The sequence below is a fragment of the Ictidomys tridecemlineatus genome, chromosome 11, assembly GCF_052094955.1.
Source record: "Ictidomys tridecemlineatus isolate mIctTri1 chromosome 11, mIctTri1.hap1, whole genome shotgun sequence".
Taxonomy (NCBI): Eukaryota; Metazoa; Chordata; class Mammalia; order Rodentia; family Sciuridae; genus Ictidomys; species Ictidomys tridecemlineatus.
In genome coordinates this window covers 130,964,376-130,982,546 of record NC_135487.1, presented here as the reverse complement: position 1 = coordinate 130,982,546, position 18,171 = coordinate 130,964,376, and the positions used below count along the sequence as shown (strand labels likewise).

The 18,171-nt window shown below is 38.1% G+C and overlaps 1 protein-coding gene across 5 annotated transcripts in view; it reads right to left on the bottom strand.

Moving 5' to 3' along the window:
* Arnt (aryl hydrocarbon receptor nuclear translocator) overlaps positions 1–17,936 on the bottom strand; it is a 74,826-nt gene extending 56,890 nt beyond the window's left edge. For 4 of the 5 annotated variants that reach the window (XM_078027623.1, XM_078027625.1, XM_078027624.1 and 1 more), the window contains exon 1: positions 17,750–17,936. Coding sequence is in view for 2 of the 5 variants with exons in the window: in XM_078027624.1 (XP_077883750.1) it covers positions 17,750–17,774 (25 nt within the window). In the remaining 3 variants the exon portion in view is untranslated. The remainder of the gene's footprint in view (positions 1–17,749) is intronic. The other variant, XM_078027627.1, reaches the window with a different exon arrangement.
* Positions 17,937–18,171: the final 235 nt, after the last annotated feature.

The window sequence follows — 18,171 nt, the reverse complement described above, 5'->3', positions numbered from 1 at the left end:
AAACCCACATAAATACAGTTACCTCATACTAAACAAAGGCACCATAAATATACATTGGAGGAAAGATAGCCTCTTCAACAAATGACACTGAGAAAACTTGAAATATGTAGCAGAATGAAATTGAACTCCTATCTCTCACAAAATTTCAACTCACAGTGGGTGGATAAAGGACCTAGGCCTTAGACAAGAAACCCTGCACCTACTACAAGAAAATGTTGGCCCAAATCTTCATCATGTCAACTTAAGAACCGATTTCCTACAAAAGATCCTAAAGCGCAAGAAGTAAAATCAAGAATCAATAAAGAAATGATTATCAAACTAAAAAGCTTCTTCACAGCAAAGGAAATAATCAAGAACATAAACAGCCAGCCTACAGAATGGGAAAAAATCTTTGCCACCTGCAACTCAGAGCATTAATCTCCAGGATATATAAAGAACCCAAAAATATTTAACACCAAAAAACAACAACAACAAAATCAAATAACACAATAAACGGGCAAAGGAACTGGACAGGCACTTCACAGAAGAAATATGAATAATCAACAAATATAGGAAAAAAATGTTCAACTTCTCTAGCAATTAGAGAAATGCAAATTAAAACTACACTGAAATTCTATCTCACTCTAGTCAGAATAAAAATTAGCAAGAATACAAGTAATAATAAATTGTTGGTAAGGATGTGGGGAAAATGGTACACTCATACATTGCTGGTAGGACTGCAAATTGGTGCAACCACTCTGGAAAGCAGTATGCAGATTCCTAAGAAAACTTGGAATGGAACCAACATTTGACCCAGTTATCCCATTCCTCAGTATATCCCCCAAAGGACTTAAAAAACAGCATACTCCAGTTACGGAGCCACATCAATGTTTACAGCAGCTCAATTCACAATAGTTAAGCTATGGAACTAACTTAGGTGCCTTCAACAAATGACTGGAAAAAAAAAAGTGGTATATATACACAATGAAATATTATTCAGCCATAAAAAAAGACTTTATAATTTTTGCCAGTAAATTGAGAGATCTGGAGACTATCATACTAAGTGAAATAAGCCAATCCAAAAAAAAAAAAAAGACCAAATGTTCTCTCTGACATGTGGATGCTAACACAATAAGTTAGGGGCAGAGGGAAGAACAGAAATTCATTGGATTAGACAAAAGGGAATGAAGGGAAGGGAGAGAAAATGAGAATAGGAAAGACAGTACAATGGACTAGACATAACTTTCCTCTGTTCATACAAGAATATACCACCAGTGAAACTCCACATCATGTACAACCATAGGAAAATGGAAGATGGGAATAAACCCAAACGGAGTTACAAGAAGGATTAAAATTCAGACTAAAGAACATTACATTTTTGAGGAAAATAGAAGGTGTAGGTAAACCCAAATGAGAGGTGATTAAAATTCAGGTTGAAGGACAAAACCAATAGCCTTGATACTTTTTCAATGCCTGTTTAACACAGATTTAGCTCCATGCTCTACCCCAAACCACATAAGCCCCTAAGTTAGCACACAAAAATGGGTTTATCTGCTATCTGGTCCCCTCTCATTCTCTCTTCTCATGTAAATACATCATACTTTATTCTTCCTTTCCTTTATTGTACGTGGATTTCAAGACAATAACTCAGAAGGAAAATTGGTGATGTGGGGAATCTAGTTTCATCTCATTCTGACTTTAATCACCAAGCCACATCCCCAGTACTTTTTGTTGTTGTTGTCATTGTTGTTCAATTTTGAGACAGGGTCTCACTAAGCTCATTAGGTCCTCACTAAATTGCTGAGGCTAACTTTTAACTTGTAATCCTCCTGTCTCAGCCTCCATAACCACTGAGAATAGGGGCAGGTACCGAGATGACTGGCCCAGGCATTTTTTCCTAGGAAAATGGAAGACCTACCTTTGCACAAAAATCTGTACACAAGGGGCTGGGATTGTGGTTCAGTGGTAGAGCACTTGCCTAGCACATGTGAGGCAGAGTTCAATCCTCAGCACCGCATAAAAATAAATAAATAAAGGTATTATGTCCGTCTACAACTAAAAATATTTTTTTTAAAAAAGTGTACACAAAATTTCATAGCAGTTTTATTTGTAATAACCAAAAACTGATTTTAAAAAAGATATCTTTCAACAGAGGAATGGTTAAACAAACATACCATTACCATTGCAATAAAAAGAAAAATCGATTGATACACTATCATCTTATGTACTGAATAACATACTTTTTGTTTGTTTGTTTTTGTTTTTTGTCCTGGGGATTGAACCCAGGGGTGCTTAACCATGGAGCCACATCCCCAGTTCTTTTTTTTATATTTTATTTAGACACAGGGTCTCGCTGAGTTGCTAAGTGCCTCCCTACGTTGCTGAGGCTGGCTTTAAACTCATAATCCTCCTGCCTCAACCTCCCAAGTTGCTGGGATCACAGGCATACATCACTGCACCCTGCTATATATACTAAATAATACTGTAAGAAGAGTTCCATAGGTGTCTCCAAACTACCAAGAGGGTTCATAGCATACAAAGATTAAGAAACTTGATCTAGAGGCTGGGGTTGTGGTTCAGTGGTAGAGTGCTTGTCTAGCACGTGTGAAACACTGGGTTCCATCCTCAACATCACATAATATTAAATAAATAAAATAAAGGTATTGTGCCCATCTACAACTAAAAATTATTAAAAAAAAAAACTTGACCTAGAAAATTTCCACAATGAATATGGAAATCTTCACCTTGTTTATTATTTTTTCTGGACTTGATTCTCATATTTTTAAAGCAAATATGATATTTTATCAGAAATAAATACTTTTATAAAACATCTGTTAATAAAATCATATCTTCCCTTTAGTTTGCTAATGACATGAAACACTCCCAGCCCTTTTCACTTTTTAAATTTTTAGCAGGGTCTCTCTAAGTCTGAGAATAGCTTCAAATATGCATCCTCCTGTCTTGGCCTCCTGAGTCACTGGAATAATGGGCATGTACCACAACTGCTGGCTACTCGGAACCATTTTTTAGTTCCTGGAACAACCCTACTTGAAAATAGTAATGGGTTGCATCCTGTAAAAATGCATGTCATCCAGAACCTCAGAATGTGTTTTTATTTGGAAATAAGGTCTCTCAAGATGCAATTAGTTGGTCTGGGGTTATGGCTTGGCAGTAGCGCACTTGTCTGGCATGCATGAGGCACTGGGTTCGAGTCTCAGCACCACAAATAAATAAATAAATAAATGTCAATTAACAAATATTAAAAAAAAAAGATGCAATTAGTTAAGCTTGAGGTCACAATGGATTGGGGGTTAGGGGCTCTAGACCCAAAGACTGTTGTCTAAGGGGGAAAATAAAGAGAGACAGAGAGAGAAGAATATTCAGATAGAGGCAAAGAAATTGGGAGTGGTTGATCTATAACCTAGAAGATAGGAAGCGGTGTCTCTTTCAAGGCCTTCATATAGAACCAGCCCTTTCAATATCTTCATTTCAGATCTTGAGACTCTAGAACTGCAAGAGAATCCTTCCAATTTGTGTTCTTTTAGCAACCTTGGGGAACTACACAATAACAATGTATGGTTCATTTAATAAACTGCTAGATTTGGTATGCTAAGATTAGTTCTATTTATTGTATTCATGCATTCATTCTAGAGATGAAAACCACGGCCACAGATGGATTAACTACATTAAAATTGGAGAGAAACTTATTGTGACATTAAGGGTAACAAGGTTAAGAAGTATTTTTAGTATGCTGAACTCAAGTACCTTCTATAAAAACCAGTCTAGCCAGGCACCATGATGCATGCCTGTAATCCCAGCAATTTGGGAGGCTGAAGCATGAGGATCGGAAATACAAGGTCAGTCTCAGCAATTTATCAAATCCCTGAGTCAAAATAAAAAGGAGCTGGAGACTGTAGCTCTATGGTACAGTGCCCTGGGTTCAATTCCCAGTACCAAACACACATACACACACACCCACCCACACACACACACACACACACATACACACACACACAATCTGACAGAAATTACAGCAACAGATTTTTAATCACTCAACATATTCTCCCAAACTTATAAACTTATTTCTAAATATAAGTTTCTTTTCTGAAGCCTGAGGTTGTAGCTCAGTGGTAGAGTGCTTGCTTAGCACGTGTGAAGAGTTGGGTTCAGGGCTGGGGATGTGGCTCAAGCGGTAGCGCGCTTGCCTGGCATGTGTGTGGCCTGGGTTCGATCCTCAGCACCACATACAGACAAAGATGTTGTGTCCGCCAAATACTAAAAAAAAAAATGAACATTAAAATTCTCTCTCTCTATGGGCTGGGGATGTGGCTCAAGCGGTAGCGCGCTCGCCTGGCATGTGTGTGGCCCGGGTTCGATCCTCAGCACCACATACAAACAAAGATGTTGTGTCCACCGAAAACTAGAAAATAAATATTGAAAAATTCTCTTTCTCTCTCTTTAAAAAAAAATAAAATAAAATAAAATTCTCTCTCTCCCTCTCTCTGACTCTTTCTTAAAAAAAAAAAAAAAAGTATTGTGTCCAACTACAACTAAAGAATAAATACTTATTAAAAAAAAAAGAATGGGTTCAATCATCAACGCCACATAAAAATAAATAAATGAATGTATGTGTCCATCTACAACTAAAAAAATTTTTTTAATATTTTATTTTTTTAGTTTCGGCGGACACAACATCTTTGTTTGTATGTGGTGCTGAGGATCGAACCCGGGCCGCATGCATGCCAGGCGAGCGCACCACTGCTTGAGCCACATCCCCAGCCCCATACAACTAAAAATATTTTTTAAAAAATAAAACTTGGGAGCTGGGGATGTGGCTCAAGCGGTAGCGCGCTCTTCTGGCATGCACAGGGCGCTGGGTTCGATCCTCAGCACCACATAAAAATAAAGATGTTGTGTTCACCGAAAACTAAAAAATAAATATTAAAAAATTCTCTCTCTCTCTTAAAAAAAAAAAAAAAAACTTGGGCTGGGATTGTATAGCTCAATGGTAGAGCACTTGCCTCGCATGCGTGAGGCACTGGGTTCAATCCTCAGCACCACATAAAAATAAATAAATAAAAATAAAGATACTGTGTGGGGTTGGGCAGATAGCTCAGTGGTAAAGCACCTGCCTAGCATGCATGAGGCCCTGAGTTCAACCCCCATCACCACATAAAAAATAAACAACAATAAAAAATTATATTAAAAAAATAGCCATTAAGAAAAATAAAACTTGCTTTTCTGAAACAGAAAAAAATAATGTAAGTCACCAAAAACAGGAGTGATAAAGGAAGCATTACAAAACTAACAGATAATAAAATGCTCAAAAAGAAATGATGGTAGTAATGACTCATGACATGCCTAATTTGTGTAACAAATGAACCACTTAGGAATTTTTTTTTTCAAATTTTATTTTTAAAAATCTACCTCCATTGTTGGACATAGTGGCATACACCTATAATCCAGTGACTCAGGAGGCTGAGGAAGGAAGATTGCAAGTTTGAAGCCAGCCTTAGCAATTTAGCAAGGCTCTAAGCAACTTTGTGAGACCCTGTCTCAAAATTTAAAAAATAAAAAGGGCTGGGGATTTAGCTCAGTAGTAAAGTACCCCTAGGTTCAATCCCCAGTACCAAAAAGAAAAAAGAAAAAGAAAAAACAATTTCCTACAAATTATAACAAACTGTACCAAACGCTGAAGACAAAATACATGTCTTTAATACAAGAGTAAAGCACATATAATTATCTTTAATACATATTCACTTTAATACTGGATAGAGAATACTTAAAAGGCTGGGGATGTAGCTCAGTCTACCATGCCTCGGGTTTGATCTCCAGCACCAGAGAGAGGAAAGATACACAGAGAGAGGGAGAAGGGAGGGAACACACTGAAATGCCAATATTAAAATAGTGATATGTCTGTAATTTTGTATGTGTGGGGGTTTTTGTTTTTTCTTTTTCTGCAGCACTGGGATCCAACCCCAGACCTTACACATACTAGATAAACACTACTGCTGAGCTACATGCCCCCCCAAATAATGAGGCATCATAAAGCTACAATCATCAAAACTATATGGTGCTCACATAAAGACAAATATATAGATAAATGGAATAGAACAGAGCAAAGAAAGGAATCTAGGGAAAACACCTCACAAATATGGTCAATGAATTCTCAACAAGGGTGCCACAATCATTCAATGAGAAAAGACCAGTCTTTTCAACAAATAGTAGGGAGAAAATTGGATACCTATATGCAAAAGAATGACCCTACTCCATATAATAAAACTGAATCAAAATGGATCAAATACCTAAAGGTAGAGGAAAAAAATAAAAAACAAATACAGAGGGAAACCTTCATGACATTGAATTTGGCAAAGAATTCTTGGAAATAGTATCAAAACCCCAAATATGGGGATGAAGATGAATGGATAAAGAGAAAGTAGTCTAGACATACAATTGAACATCATTCAGCCTCAAAAAGGAAGTTCTGACACATAAACAACATAGATGAACCTTAAAGATATTATGCTAAATGAAACAAACCAGTTACTAAAGGACAAACAATGTATAATTTCATTTATATGAGGTACCTACATCATTTCATACTCCTAGAAACAGAAAACAGAATGGTGGTTGCAAGAGATTAGGAGGAGGAGGAATGGGGAGCTACTGTTTAATGGGTATGAATTTCAGATGAAAAAAAGACCTGGAGGTAAACTGCGGTAATGGTTGTACAGCTATATAAATGTATTCAGTGCCATCAAACTATATACTTGCAGCCAGGCTCAATGGATTACAGCCAGCCTGTAATCCCAGCAGCTCAGGAGGCTGAGGCAGGAGGACCACAAATTCAAAGCCAGCCTCAGCAAAAGTGAGGCACTAAGCAACTAACACCCTCACTTTAAATAAAATACAAAATAGGGTTATAGATGAGGCCCAGTGGTCAAGTGCCCCTAAATTCAATCCCCAGTACCCAAAACCAAAACAAAACACTATACATTTAAAAATGGTTAGGAAGATAAATTTCACTATGTGTATTTTTCTGCTATAAAAAAAATTTTTAAATAAATATGCACATATGCATATATATATACATATATATATACATACATATATATATATATATATATATATATATATATATATATATATATATATAAAATAAAAGCCAGGCATGTGGACACACATGGAATCACAGCTACTCAGGTGGCAGAGGTAGGAGGTCCACAAGCTTGCGTCCAGGTCAACCCTTGGCAACTTAGTTAAGACCCTATCTTAAAAAAATAAAAAGAACTGAGGATGTAGCTCGGTGGTAGAGCATCTGCCATGCATGAGGCCCTGGGTTCAATCCACAGTACAGGGGGGAATACACATACACACACACACGCACACAGGCACGCGCGCCACACAAGTGTGGTGGCATGCACTTATAATCCCAGCTACACAGAAGGCAAAGGAAGGAGGATTGCAAGCTTGAGTCCATCCTGAGGCAACATAGCAAGACTGCATCTCTAAAAACAAAATAAAACAAAAACAAAAAATTCCAAGTTGTTCTATACTAATGAGATAGGATATCCACTACATATATGACCATGGCAAAAACAAGTTACAGCTGGGTACAGTGGTGCATGCTGTAATCCTAGCAACTTGAGAGGCCTCAGACAGGAGAATCCCAATTTTGAGGCCAGCCTGGGAACACAGCAAGACCCTGTCTCAAATTAAAAAATGAAAAATACTGAGGCTATAGTTCAGTGATAAAGACTCAATCCTCAATCCAAAACAAAAACAAAATTACAGAAAAGTATATTAATATAATTTTTAATATATTATATTCATAACCAAAGTCTGAAAGGTCTCACACTTATTTGTGCCTACTATGCCAGGTACTATTACAAGCCCTGGAGATAAATCAATAAATAGAACAGACAAAAATCCCAACCCTTATAGATCTGATGCGTTAGTGGGGACAAGATTTAAATGTAAATTACAGAAGTATGTGGATTAATTAGACTCATAAAAAATGAAGCAATAAAAGCCAAAATGAGAATGACAAGTTGAAAAGATAAAGATACCTCTAAAATAAATTTTATTTATTTGTTCATTCATTCTTTCATTTTTTCTAGGGATCAAATTTTACCACTAACCTACATCCCCAGTCCTTTTTTTATTTTGAGACACAGTCTCGAAACTTGAGGAGGTTGGTCGCAAATTTGGAATCCTCCTGCCTCAGCCTCCCAAGGCACTTATATTACAGGCGTGTGTCATCACGCCCAGCTAAAATTTTAAACTATGTGATTTCTGAATAAGATAGTAGACTAAATATATGCACCTACTTTTACTCCCTCATCTCCTCACACATACAACAAAAATATATATATATACACACACACACACACACACACACACACACACACATATTTTTAAAGGAAGGAATTTATGACATAAAACCACAAGGATGGAAAGAGGAGCAGTCAAGTTTGAAACTAGAGATCAAATAGAACATTGCCTTAGTAGACCCACAAGAACTGAATTCTAAAACAAAACTGGAAAAGGCAGAAAACCAACCTAATTTACACTACAGAATTCCCTAAACCCTCTCTCTCTCTTTCAAAAAAAAAAAAGAAAAGAAAAGTTAGGAAAGATACAGAAAAGTTAGGAAAGGCCGAGTTTTAAAGGAAATATTAATGAGGAACTATGTAGTACATTAAACATTATTCAAACAGAGATGTGGTTTTTTTAATTTTTTTTTAAGAGAGAGTGTGAGGGGAGGGAGGGAGAGAGAGAGAGAGAGAGAGAGAGAGAGAGAGAGAGAGAGAGAGAGAGAGAGAGAGAGAGAGGGAGAGAATTTTTAATATTTATTTTTTAGTTCTCGGCGGACACAACATCTTTGTTTGTATGTGGTGCTGAGGATCGAACCCGGGCCGCACGCATGCCAGGCAAGCGCGCTACCGCTTGAGCCACATCTCCAGCCCTAGAGATGTGTTTTAAAATAGATAAAAATATAGAAAAGTAAATGCTGAACAAGGTAGAAAGGCAAGCAGCAATTAAAAAGGCAGGTAGATAGATGGGCACAGGGGCACTATAACCCCAGCAGATTGGGAGGCTGAGGCATACATACATATGAGCTGGGGCTCAATCATTAAGCACTACTGGGATCAATCCCTGGTACTAAAAAAGAAGGCAAGTAAGTAAGCAAACAGGTAGAAATGAAGGCAGCTGCTTGGCTTACTATCTAGTTAGAAGTTCTAGCCCAAGGAATGACAGAATAATAATAGAAGCATACTGAGCAAGAAAATGAAAATGAACAGGCAAAAGGGATAAAGAAGGGTACAGACAGTCAAAAAGAACAAGCAATGAAGTGTTTCTTTCTGATTTCTTTTTCTACAAGGGATTGAACCCAGGGGTGCTCAACCACTGAGGAGTTATAGCCCCTGCCCTTGCTCCCTTCTTTATTTCTTCTTTCTTTATTTATTTATATTATGAGACAGGGCCTCACTAAATTGCTGAGGGGGGTGATCGAAGTTGTTAAACTTGTGATCTTCCTGCCTCAGGCTCCTGAGCCACTGGGATTACAGGCATGTGCCACCACACCTGGCAAAGCAGTGTTTCTGAAACTAAGTTTCAAGCAGCAGCTCATCAAAACAGTTCAATTATGGAGTAAAAGAACTCAGAAGGATTCTAGTATAAACCTTAAAAGTTATTGAAAGAGCTGAAACACAGAACTATGAGAAAAGAACATAGAAAGATACACAAAAGATTTTAGGAAACTGCACTCCTTCAGCTCCTTGTTCAGCACCCTGCACTCTCTCTCCATCCCAAGTAATACTGTCCTACAGGCTGCCTGATGTGATATTTCATCTTCTTCATCAGCTAAACAGGTGATACTGGACCAGGATGTACCTCAATGGTTGCAGAGAACCTGCCTAGCATGCACAAGTTCCTGGGTTCGAATCTGCAGTACTGAAAATAATATTAATAAAATAAAAAAAGCAATACCTGGCTCTCCTTTTTCCTCTCAAAAGCTATCCATTGTAGTACATCTCAGTAGTAAATAATACCAAGACATAATTTTAAAAGTCTTGTAATTTAGCAATTAAGAATGCTGACTAGGGCTGGGGACATAGCTTGGTTGGTAGAGTAATTACCTAGCATGCACAAGGCCCTGGGTTCAATCCCCAGCACTACCAAAAAAAAAAAAAAATGCTGACTATGTTGGGTGCAGTGAGAATATGCCTGTAAATCCAGCCACTTACTTGGGAGACTGAGGCAGGAGGATCACAAGTGTGAGGTCAGCCCTAGCAACTTAATGAGAATCTGAGCAACTTAATGAGAATCTGAGGACCTCTGCAAGAACATGTCTCACAAAGGACTGGGGATGTAGCTCAGTTGTAAAGCACTGAATTCAGTCCCCAGTAACCCCTTACCTCCAAAAAACATTAAATTAAATGAAATAATACATATGAGGACTGAAATAATACATTTAGAACATCTATCATACTATTAATAAACTTTAATAATAGTTACTAAAGTATTATAAATGAATTATTGATTTCAATTATTGACATCAATAATTGATTTCAATTATTTTTTTTAAATATATATATATTTATTTTTCAGTTTTTGGCGAACACAGCATCTTTATTTTTTTTATTTTTATGTGGTGCTGAGGATCGAACCCAGCGCCCCGCGCACGCCAGGCGAGCGCGCTACTGCTTGAGCCAAATCCTCAGCCCCTGATTTCAATTATTGATGTCAACGGCTTTATCAGTGTTCCTTCTTCAAAGAGTTTTTTCATATTAACATAAAGAATAATTTATTTAATTATTTATTTATATACATATATATATATTATGAGACAGGGTCAGCCCTAGCAACTTAATGAGAATCTGGGCAACTCTGTGAGATCCTGCGAGATTTCATTAAGTTGCTAAGTTGATAGGACTACAAATAGTGCCTATCATTAGATGTGGTTTCCAGAAGGGCCTTAAGTGTGTTCTTTTATTGTTACATCTAAGTAAAATAAATAACCACAGAAACATTGGACAGGGCTGGGGTTGTAGCTCAGCGGTAGACCACTTGCCTAGCACGTTTGAGGCCCTGAGTTCGTTCCTCAGCACCACATAAAAATAAAAACAAAAGTATTGTGTACATCTATTTAAAAAAAAAAAAAAAAAAAGAATAAACCACCAATGCTGGGTTTTATATTCATTCATTTAATCCACAAACATGCACTGAACTCTGGTCTTATATACTAGACATTACTGTAAGAATTGGCATACGATGGTGAATATGGAAAGCAAAAGTGCTCTCATTAAATTTATGTTCCAATTACATTATTGAAGCCATAAAACTTACTTTATCCATTCAAACTGTGGTGAAAATGTGGAGAAAAAATACAAAAGGAAAAAAAGACAAAACAAGACATAAATTAAGAGAATTTATCTGAAAAGTCAGAGGTAAGTTTCTGATGTAGAGACTAAATAACAAAATAGGAAAGTGTACTCTGGCATACAGAGGAAATTAATAAATGTGTCCATTCCTTTCTCTAGGTTTGTTTTCTTTTTCTTTTCTTTTTTTAAAATATATTGTTTTATTTGTAGATGGACACAATACCTTCATTTTATTTATTTACGTGGTGCTGAGGATCGAACCCAGGGCCTCAAACATGCTAGGCAAGTGCTTTACCAATGAGCCACAGTACCAGCCCTGGGTTTGTTTTCTTTTTCTTATTTTTTTTTTTTAAGAGAGAGAGAGAGAGGGAGGGGTAGGGGGAGAGAAAGAATTTTTTAATTTTTAGTTTTTCGTTTTCTGTGGACCCAACATCTTTATTTTATTTTTTATGTGTTGCTGAGGATCAAACCCAGCGACCCGCGCATGCCAGGCGAGCGTGTTACCACTTGAGCCACATCCCCAGCCCCCTGGGTTTGTTTTCTTATGAACCAAAGAATTATCTTATTTGACAACTATCTTGTTTGAAAATGAGAGAACTGTCTTGTTTCCAACTCAAAAGTTCATTCACTGATGTCTACTTACTGAAATCACCATGATGAGACAACATTCTTAAAAAACAGGTGGACTACAAGTAGTACCTATCATTAGATGTGGTTTTCAGAAGGGCCTTAAATGTGTTCTTTTATTGTTACAAGTAAGTAAAATAAACTACATAACCACAGAAACATTGGACAGAATTGTACCCCTTTATAGACTGTACCGCTAGAGAATTAACATTTAAAATAAATATTCTGACTAGCCTAAGGGGGAAAAGATGGCTCCAAAGACAGTTTCCACAATGGAGGATTTAATTTTATTAGTTTTGGAATTAAGCAACTTCAAGATGTTATGACCTAACTCAAGAATAAAGGATTTTTTTTTTTTTTTTTTTTTGCTGCACTGGGGTAGAACCCAGGGTCTTGCACATGCTAGCCAAGTCTTCAGTCACTAAGCTACATTCTCAGCTGGTTTCATTTTCTTGATTACTGCAATTTAGTTTTTGAAGAACAACTACCACTTGGCTTGTTGAAATTCCTATTGTTATTTCCTTAGAAGAAAGTCATCCACACAGAAAACACAGGATGTAAGGGCAATCTAGATACAACATCTGTCACCCCACGATCCCCAGGGTTGACTCGACTGATCTGGCTGGCTAGGTGGGTGTTCCCTTCCTCTGTCACCACTCCAAATGCAACTCGTCAAAGCTGTCAGCTTGGTCAAAGAGGACAACCTTCCCTGGTACAGGAGGACTGTTCTTCAGTCAAGAGTATACGAGTATGGTATGAAGACATGAATTAGTGTGAATATACTTTGCATACAACCAGAGATATGAAAAATTGTGCTCTATATGTATAATAAGAATTGTATGATTCCACTGTCATATATAAACATAAATAAATAGATAGATAGATAGTATATGAGTAGCTGCCCTCCCCTATTAGAATCTCCAAACAAGCTCTCAAGGTCCACACAAAGAACACAAAACACCTTCTCAAAATACCCATAAAACAACATATTATTCTCATCTCTTAGTAAACTATTTGAATGCGGAGGGGAGATAGCATGCCAAAAACTAAGCTGAGACCAGTATTTCAAAGCAACAAGAAAACTAAAGTTCCAAGAATACTGAAGTATCTACTTCTTTTTTTTTTTTTTTTAGTTTTTGGCAGACACAACATCTTTGTTTGTATGTGGTGCTGAGAATCGAACCCGGGCCACACGCATGCAGGGCGAGCGAGCTAGCTACCGCTTGAGCCACATCCCCAGTCCCTCTCTACTTCTTAATTTCTAAGAAAATACAGAATATTCAGGATGCCACCACTAATCTACTGCATAAAAGATAGGCAGATTGGGATTTCTTTTCAAAATGTTAATTATATTTCAATTGTTGAATTAGTAAAATACACTTAATGAATTTTTGAACGGTCTTTGCAATTAAATATATTTTTAAAAGTTTGGTGTTTTTTGCTTGTTTTGGCAGTACTAGGGATTGAACCCAAGGCTTCACACATGCTAGGCAGTGCTCTCCCACTGGGCTATATCCCCAATCCTCTTAAGAAGTATCTTGACATCTTAATTTTATGCTGCCTGAATTACTATTTTCCTATATCTGAAAAAGGCAAACAAAGGTAATGGATAAGAATTTTGTTAATTGACGCTTTTTAAAACTATAATTATACTGGTGAGAATTACATTAAAAGAATTTTTTTTTCCTAAATGTCAGCCTTTACAAACCCAAACAGCATTCCTCTTTTGCCTTCTACTATATTTTCCATCCACAATAAACTGTGCATAATAGAACACAAAGACTTCTCTGCTAATGAGAATAACAGAATCAAGAGAGGAAAAACCTACACTCATTACCAACTAATTCACATCTCATGTTTGAATATTAAATTGTAAATCAAATCAAAATCTAATCTTGAGGCTGGGGCTGGGGCTCAGTGGTAGCACACTTGCCTGGCATGTGTGAGGCACAGGGTTCAATTCTCAGCACTGTGTATAAATAAATAAAATAAAGGTCTATCAACAACTAAAACAATATTTAAAAAAAAAAAAAACTAATCTTTTCCCAACTAGTCCTTTGGTCCATTTCAAATTGCACATCCAATTTTAAAAATGTTCCTCAAATCAGACATAACTTTCCTATGTTCATATATGAAAAACTCTACATCACATACAACCACAAGAATAGGAAGTCACACTCCATGTATGTATAATATCAAAATACACTCAACTGTCATGTATAACTAAAAAGAATAAAAAATTTAAAGTAACATTTTTTTAAAAAGGAATAAATTTGGGCTGGGGTTGTGGCTCAGTGGTAGAGCACTTGTCTAGCATGTGTGAGGGCCTGGGTTCAATTCTTAGCACAACATTAAAAAAATAGATACCATGTCCATCTAGAGCTAAAAATATTTTTTAATTTTTTTAAAGTGTTCCTCAAAATTGTTAGCAATCTATACATAAGAAAGACTATTTGCCACTAGTAAGTAGAACTAATGAATAATAAAGTATGAAGAATTACCAATTCATACAGACAAAAAAGTCATCATCATCATCATCATCTTAGAACTATCACTGCAACACAACAGACTACAAAATATATCATACTCTTCTGATCCAACACCATATTGAGATATGATAAAAATGAAGAAAGACTGCCACCAGCAGTCTTTAAATCAGAATAAGCGGGTTGGGAATGTAGCTCAGCAGTTGAGCTCTTGCCTATTATGTACAAAGCCCTGGGTTCAAGTTCCAGCACTTTAAATATTAAATAAATCAGAATAAGTACAATTACCATGATGAAATGTTGTTATTAACCCTAAATAAAGATTAACTTAAATAAAGCTTAAGAGAAAAGTGAATTTTTTTTTTTTTGGCGTGGGGAGCGTTACCAGATACTGAACTCAGGAGCACTCCAACACTGAGCCACATCCCCAGCCCTATTTTGTATCTTATTTAGAGACAGGGTCTCACTGAGTTTTGCTGAGGCTGGCTTTGAACTATCGATCCTCCTGCCTCAGCCTCCCCAGCCGCTGGTATTACAGAAATGTACCACTGTACCCAGCTGAAAAGTGAATTTAAAAAAAAAAATCTTTTGAAAACATATAAGACAGAACTAACAAGAACTATAGGGAAACAACCAGTATTCAACTCCAGCAAAAATACAAAGTAGAAAGTTTTAAAAAAATAGGATTATTTTCTTGGTCCCTAAAATGATTCTAAGGTAAGAAGGTATGTTGCAGCAAGGGATTCTGACTAAAAATTCATTTACTTTCTTTTCACTGAACACAGTACATTTCTACCCTATGTCCATCCACATTCATGGACCTCATTTTCCAAAATTCAACAAGCTACCAAAGTCATCTAGTTATTTCCTAGGGAGAATTAACTGTAATATAGCAAAAAGAGGATTGGAAGTAAAAATTAGAAGATTTGAACTCTCTAGATATGCATTACACCCTACTCCATGTCCTAGACGTGGCTGGCGAGACTTTAATTAATGTTCACTGAGAAACGTCACGGAACTAAACTTTTTCTGAAAGAATGGGAACTGTCTCAACCTAGTTCTGATAAAGTTTTAACCTGGGGTTCTGGACCAAAGATATGTCACGAACCCCAACCATTACATAACAACCATTACACATCTATGATCTTCCTTTTGATAGAAAGGGGTAAAGGGAAAAATGAAGAAAAAATACATTTTCTTATTTAATTATCATGTATTGACTGTGGGATTGATAAACTTAGAAGAGATAGAAGAATCTTTTAACATTAAAAGCAAAATCTAAGGGCTGGGGTTGTAGCTCAGTGGTAGAGTGCTGGCCTCATACATGTAAGGCACTGGGTTCGATACTCAGCACCACATAAAAATAAATAAAATAAAGGCATTGTGTCCATCCACAACTAAAAAAAAATTTTTTTTAAAGAGAAACATCTAAAAATTGCATAAGCAAACAAAAAACAATAAATAAAATCATCTGTTTCATTAACAAAGGGTACTGAACCAAAAAATGTTATTTTGTGATTAGAAATTTAAGCTGATATTGGTCAGCTAATGAAAATACCATCAAGAGACTGTCATTCTGGTAAGTGTTGTTTAAAAAAACAAAACAAAACAAAATAAAGCAACCACACCCACACAGCTGGAAAAAAGCTTCTGACATATGCACTAAGACTTGTTTACCCAGGCCACTTCTTAATAAGAGAAATGCTTTGCAATTTGACTAGGGTTATATAAGAATTTTGCAATGTGTGATCAATTTAAAGTCTTGTTTATTTGCTCCCTAGTTCACAGATAAGTTATTTCACTCCAAGGTTAGGTGTCCCTAACAGCATTTTGCCAATTGTAATAGTTTTACTCCATCACTCAGCACTTTCTTCAAGAGAATTTTAGCCATTAATTTTATTGCCCTTTCCCATAAAAATTTTTTGAAGATTAAATGTTAATATTGACGTCTGACATTTCAACATCTTAAAATAGTTCTCTCCTGGGGGCTGGAGTTTGGCTCAGTGGTAGAGGACTTGCCTGGCATGTGTAAGGCATTGGGTTCAATCCTCAGTGCACCGCATATAAATAAATAAATATAAGATCCATTTACAACTAAAAAAATATTTTTGAAAAATAGCTCTGCTCCCAGAAGCATTGTGAAAAAGACAGTAAATTTCACGGTGATTTCAATTTTAGTATCAAAACCTGCCTTTCAGAGACATAAAGAAATTCTAATTTAAATTTCAACAGTGAATGACAGCAAGGAATTCTACCTCTTCCATTTTTTTTTTTTTTTTTAAGTACTGGGAATCGAACGCAGAGGCGCTCTACCAGCCCATTTTTTTTTTTTTTAAGACAAAATAAATTGTGAAGCTAACCTGGAACTTGTGATTTTCCGGCGTCAGTTTATGGTGCAATCACATCCGATAAAAAAAAAAAAAAAAAAGATTTCTGGGAAAGGATATATTTTACTTTGCAAGGCAATGACCAAGGATATTGAAAAAAAAAATTTTTCCTAGGGAGAAATAACTGTAATATAGCGAAAAGAGGATTGGAAGTAAAAATTAGAAGATTTGAACTCTCTAGATATGCATTACACCCTACTCCATGTCCTAGACGTGGCCGGCGAGACTTTAATTAATGTTCACTGAGAAACGTCACGGAACTAAACTTTTTCTGAAAGAATGGGAACTGTCTCGACCTAGTTCTGACAAAGTTTAAACCTGGGGTCCCGAACCCCCACCACGACCCAAACCTCTGCCCTCAGCACAGGCCCTCCTAGCACTTAAGAAGAAAATCTCAAAATACAGCCCGGGGTGGTGGTGGGAGGGAAAGCCTAGAGACCCCTGAGTAGATCGTCAAGACTTTTAAATTTTAAAATGAAAACTAAACTCCAAAAGCAACGCCTCAGCTCAACAGCAACGTGGTCCGGTGTTTATGAACCCAACTACTCTGGAAGTTAGCGCAGCCACGGCGCCCACGGAGCCGGCCCCAGGCAGCTGCCGCCGGCGCAGGGTGACAGACGACCTGAGCACACACCGGCACGTCGCCCGAGAGGAGGCTGCCCGGCCGCCGCGGCCACTCTCACTCAGCGGACCCCCAATTCCCGCTAGGACTCCCCCGTCCCCGGGGCCGGGCCCTCCCCCATGGCACCCCTCCCCCACCGCCCAGTGCCCCGCCCGCCCCGCGCCGTCAGCCCCGCCACCGCCGCGCAGCCCCGGGTCTCCTCAGTCGTCAGCCCCTCGGCCCCTCCCCCTTGAGGGGAGCCCCAGTCCTCCGTCTCCTCACCGGGGTTAGCAGTAGTCGCCGCCATGGCCTAGATGCCACCGCCGTCGCGCCACCCACCCCCCTAGTGGGAGGAGCTGCCGCCACCGAGCCGGAGGAGGGAGGGGAGAGAAGAGCCACTCCCCAGAAGCGGCGCCCCCCTGCCGCCACCGCTACCGCGGAACCCAAGATGGCGGACGCAGCAACCCCCACCGCCCCGGCCCCGGGGAGGAGAGGCCACGCCCACTGGTGGGCGGGGCCATACTGCAGCCGGCCTCTCTGGGAAAGCGGACCAATGGTGTCCAAAGTGGCTAGCGGGCAGGGCTGGGGACGGCGCCTGCCGGTCCCTGGAAGGCAGGGCAAGGAAGAAGTCCAGCTGTCTCCCTAAACACGCCTTTTTTGCGTCAGAGGGAGGTCAGTGACCAGTTGACGTCAGTGAAAAGCAA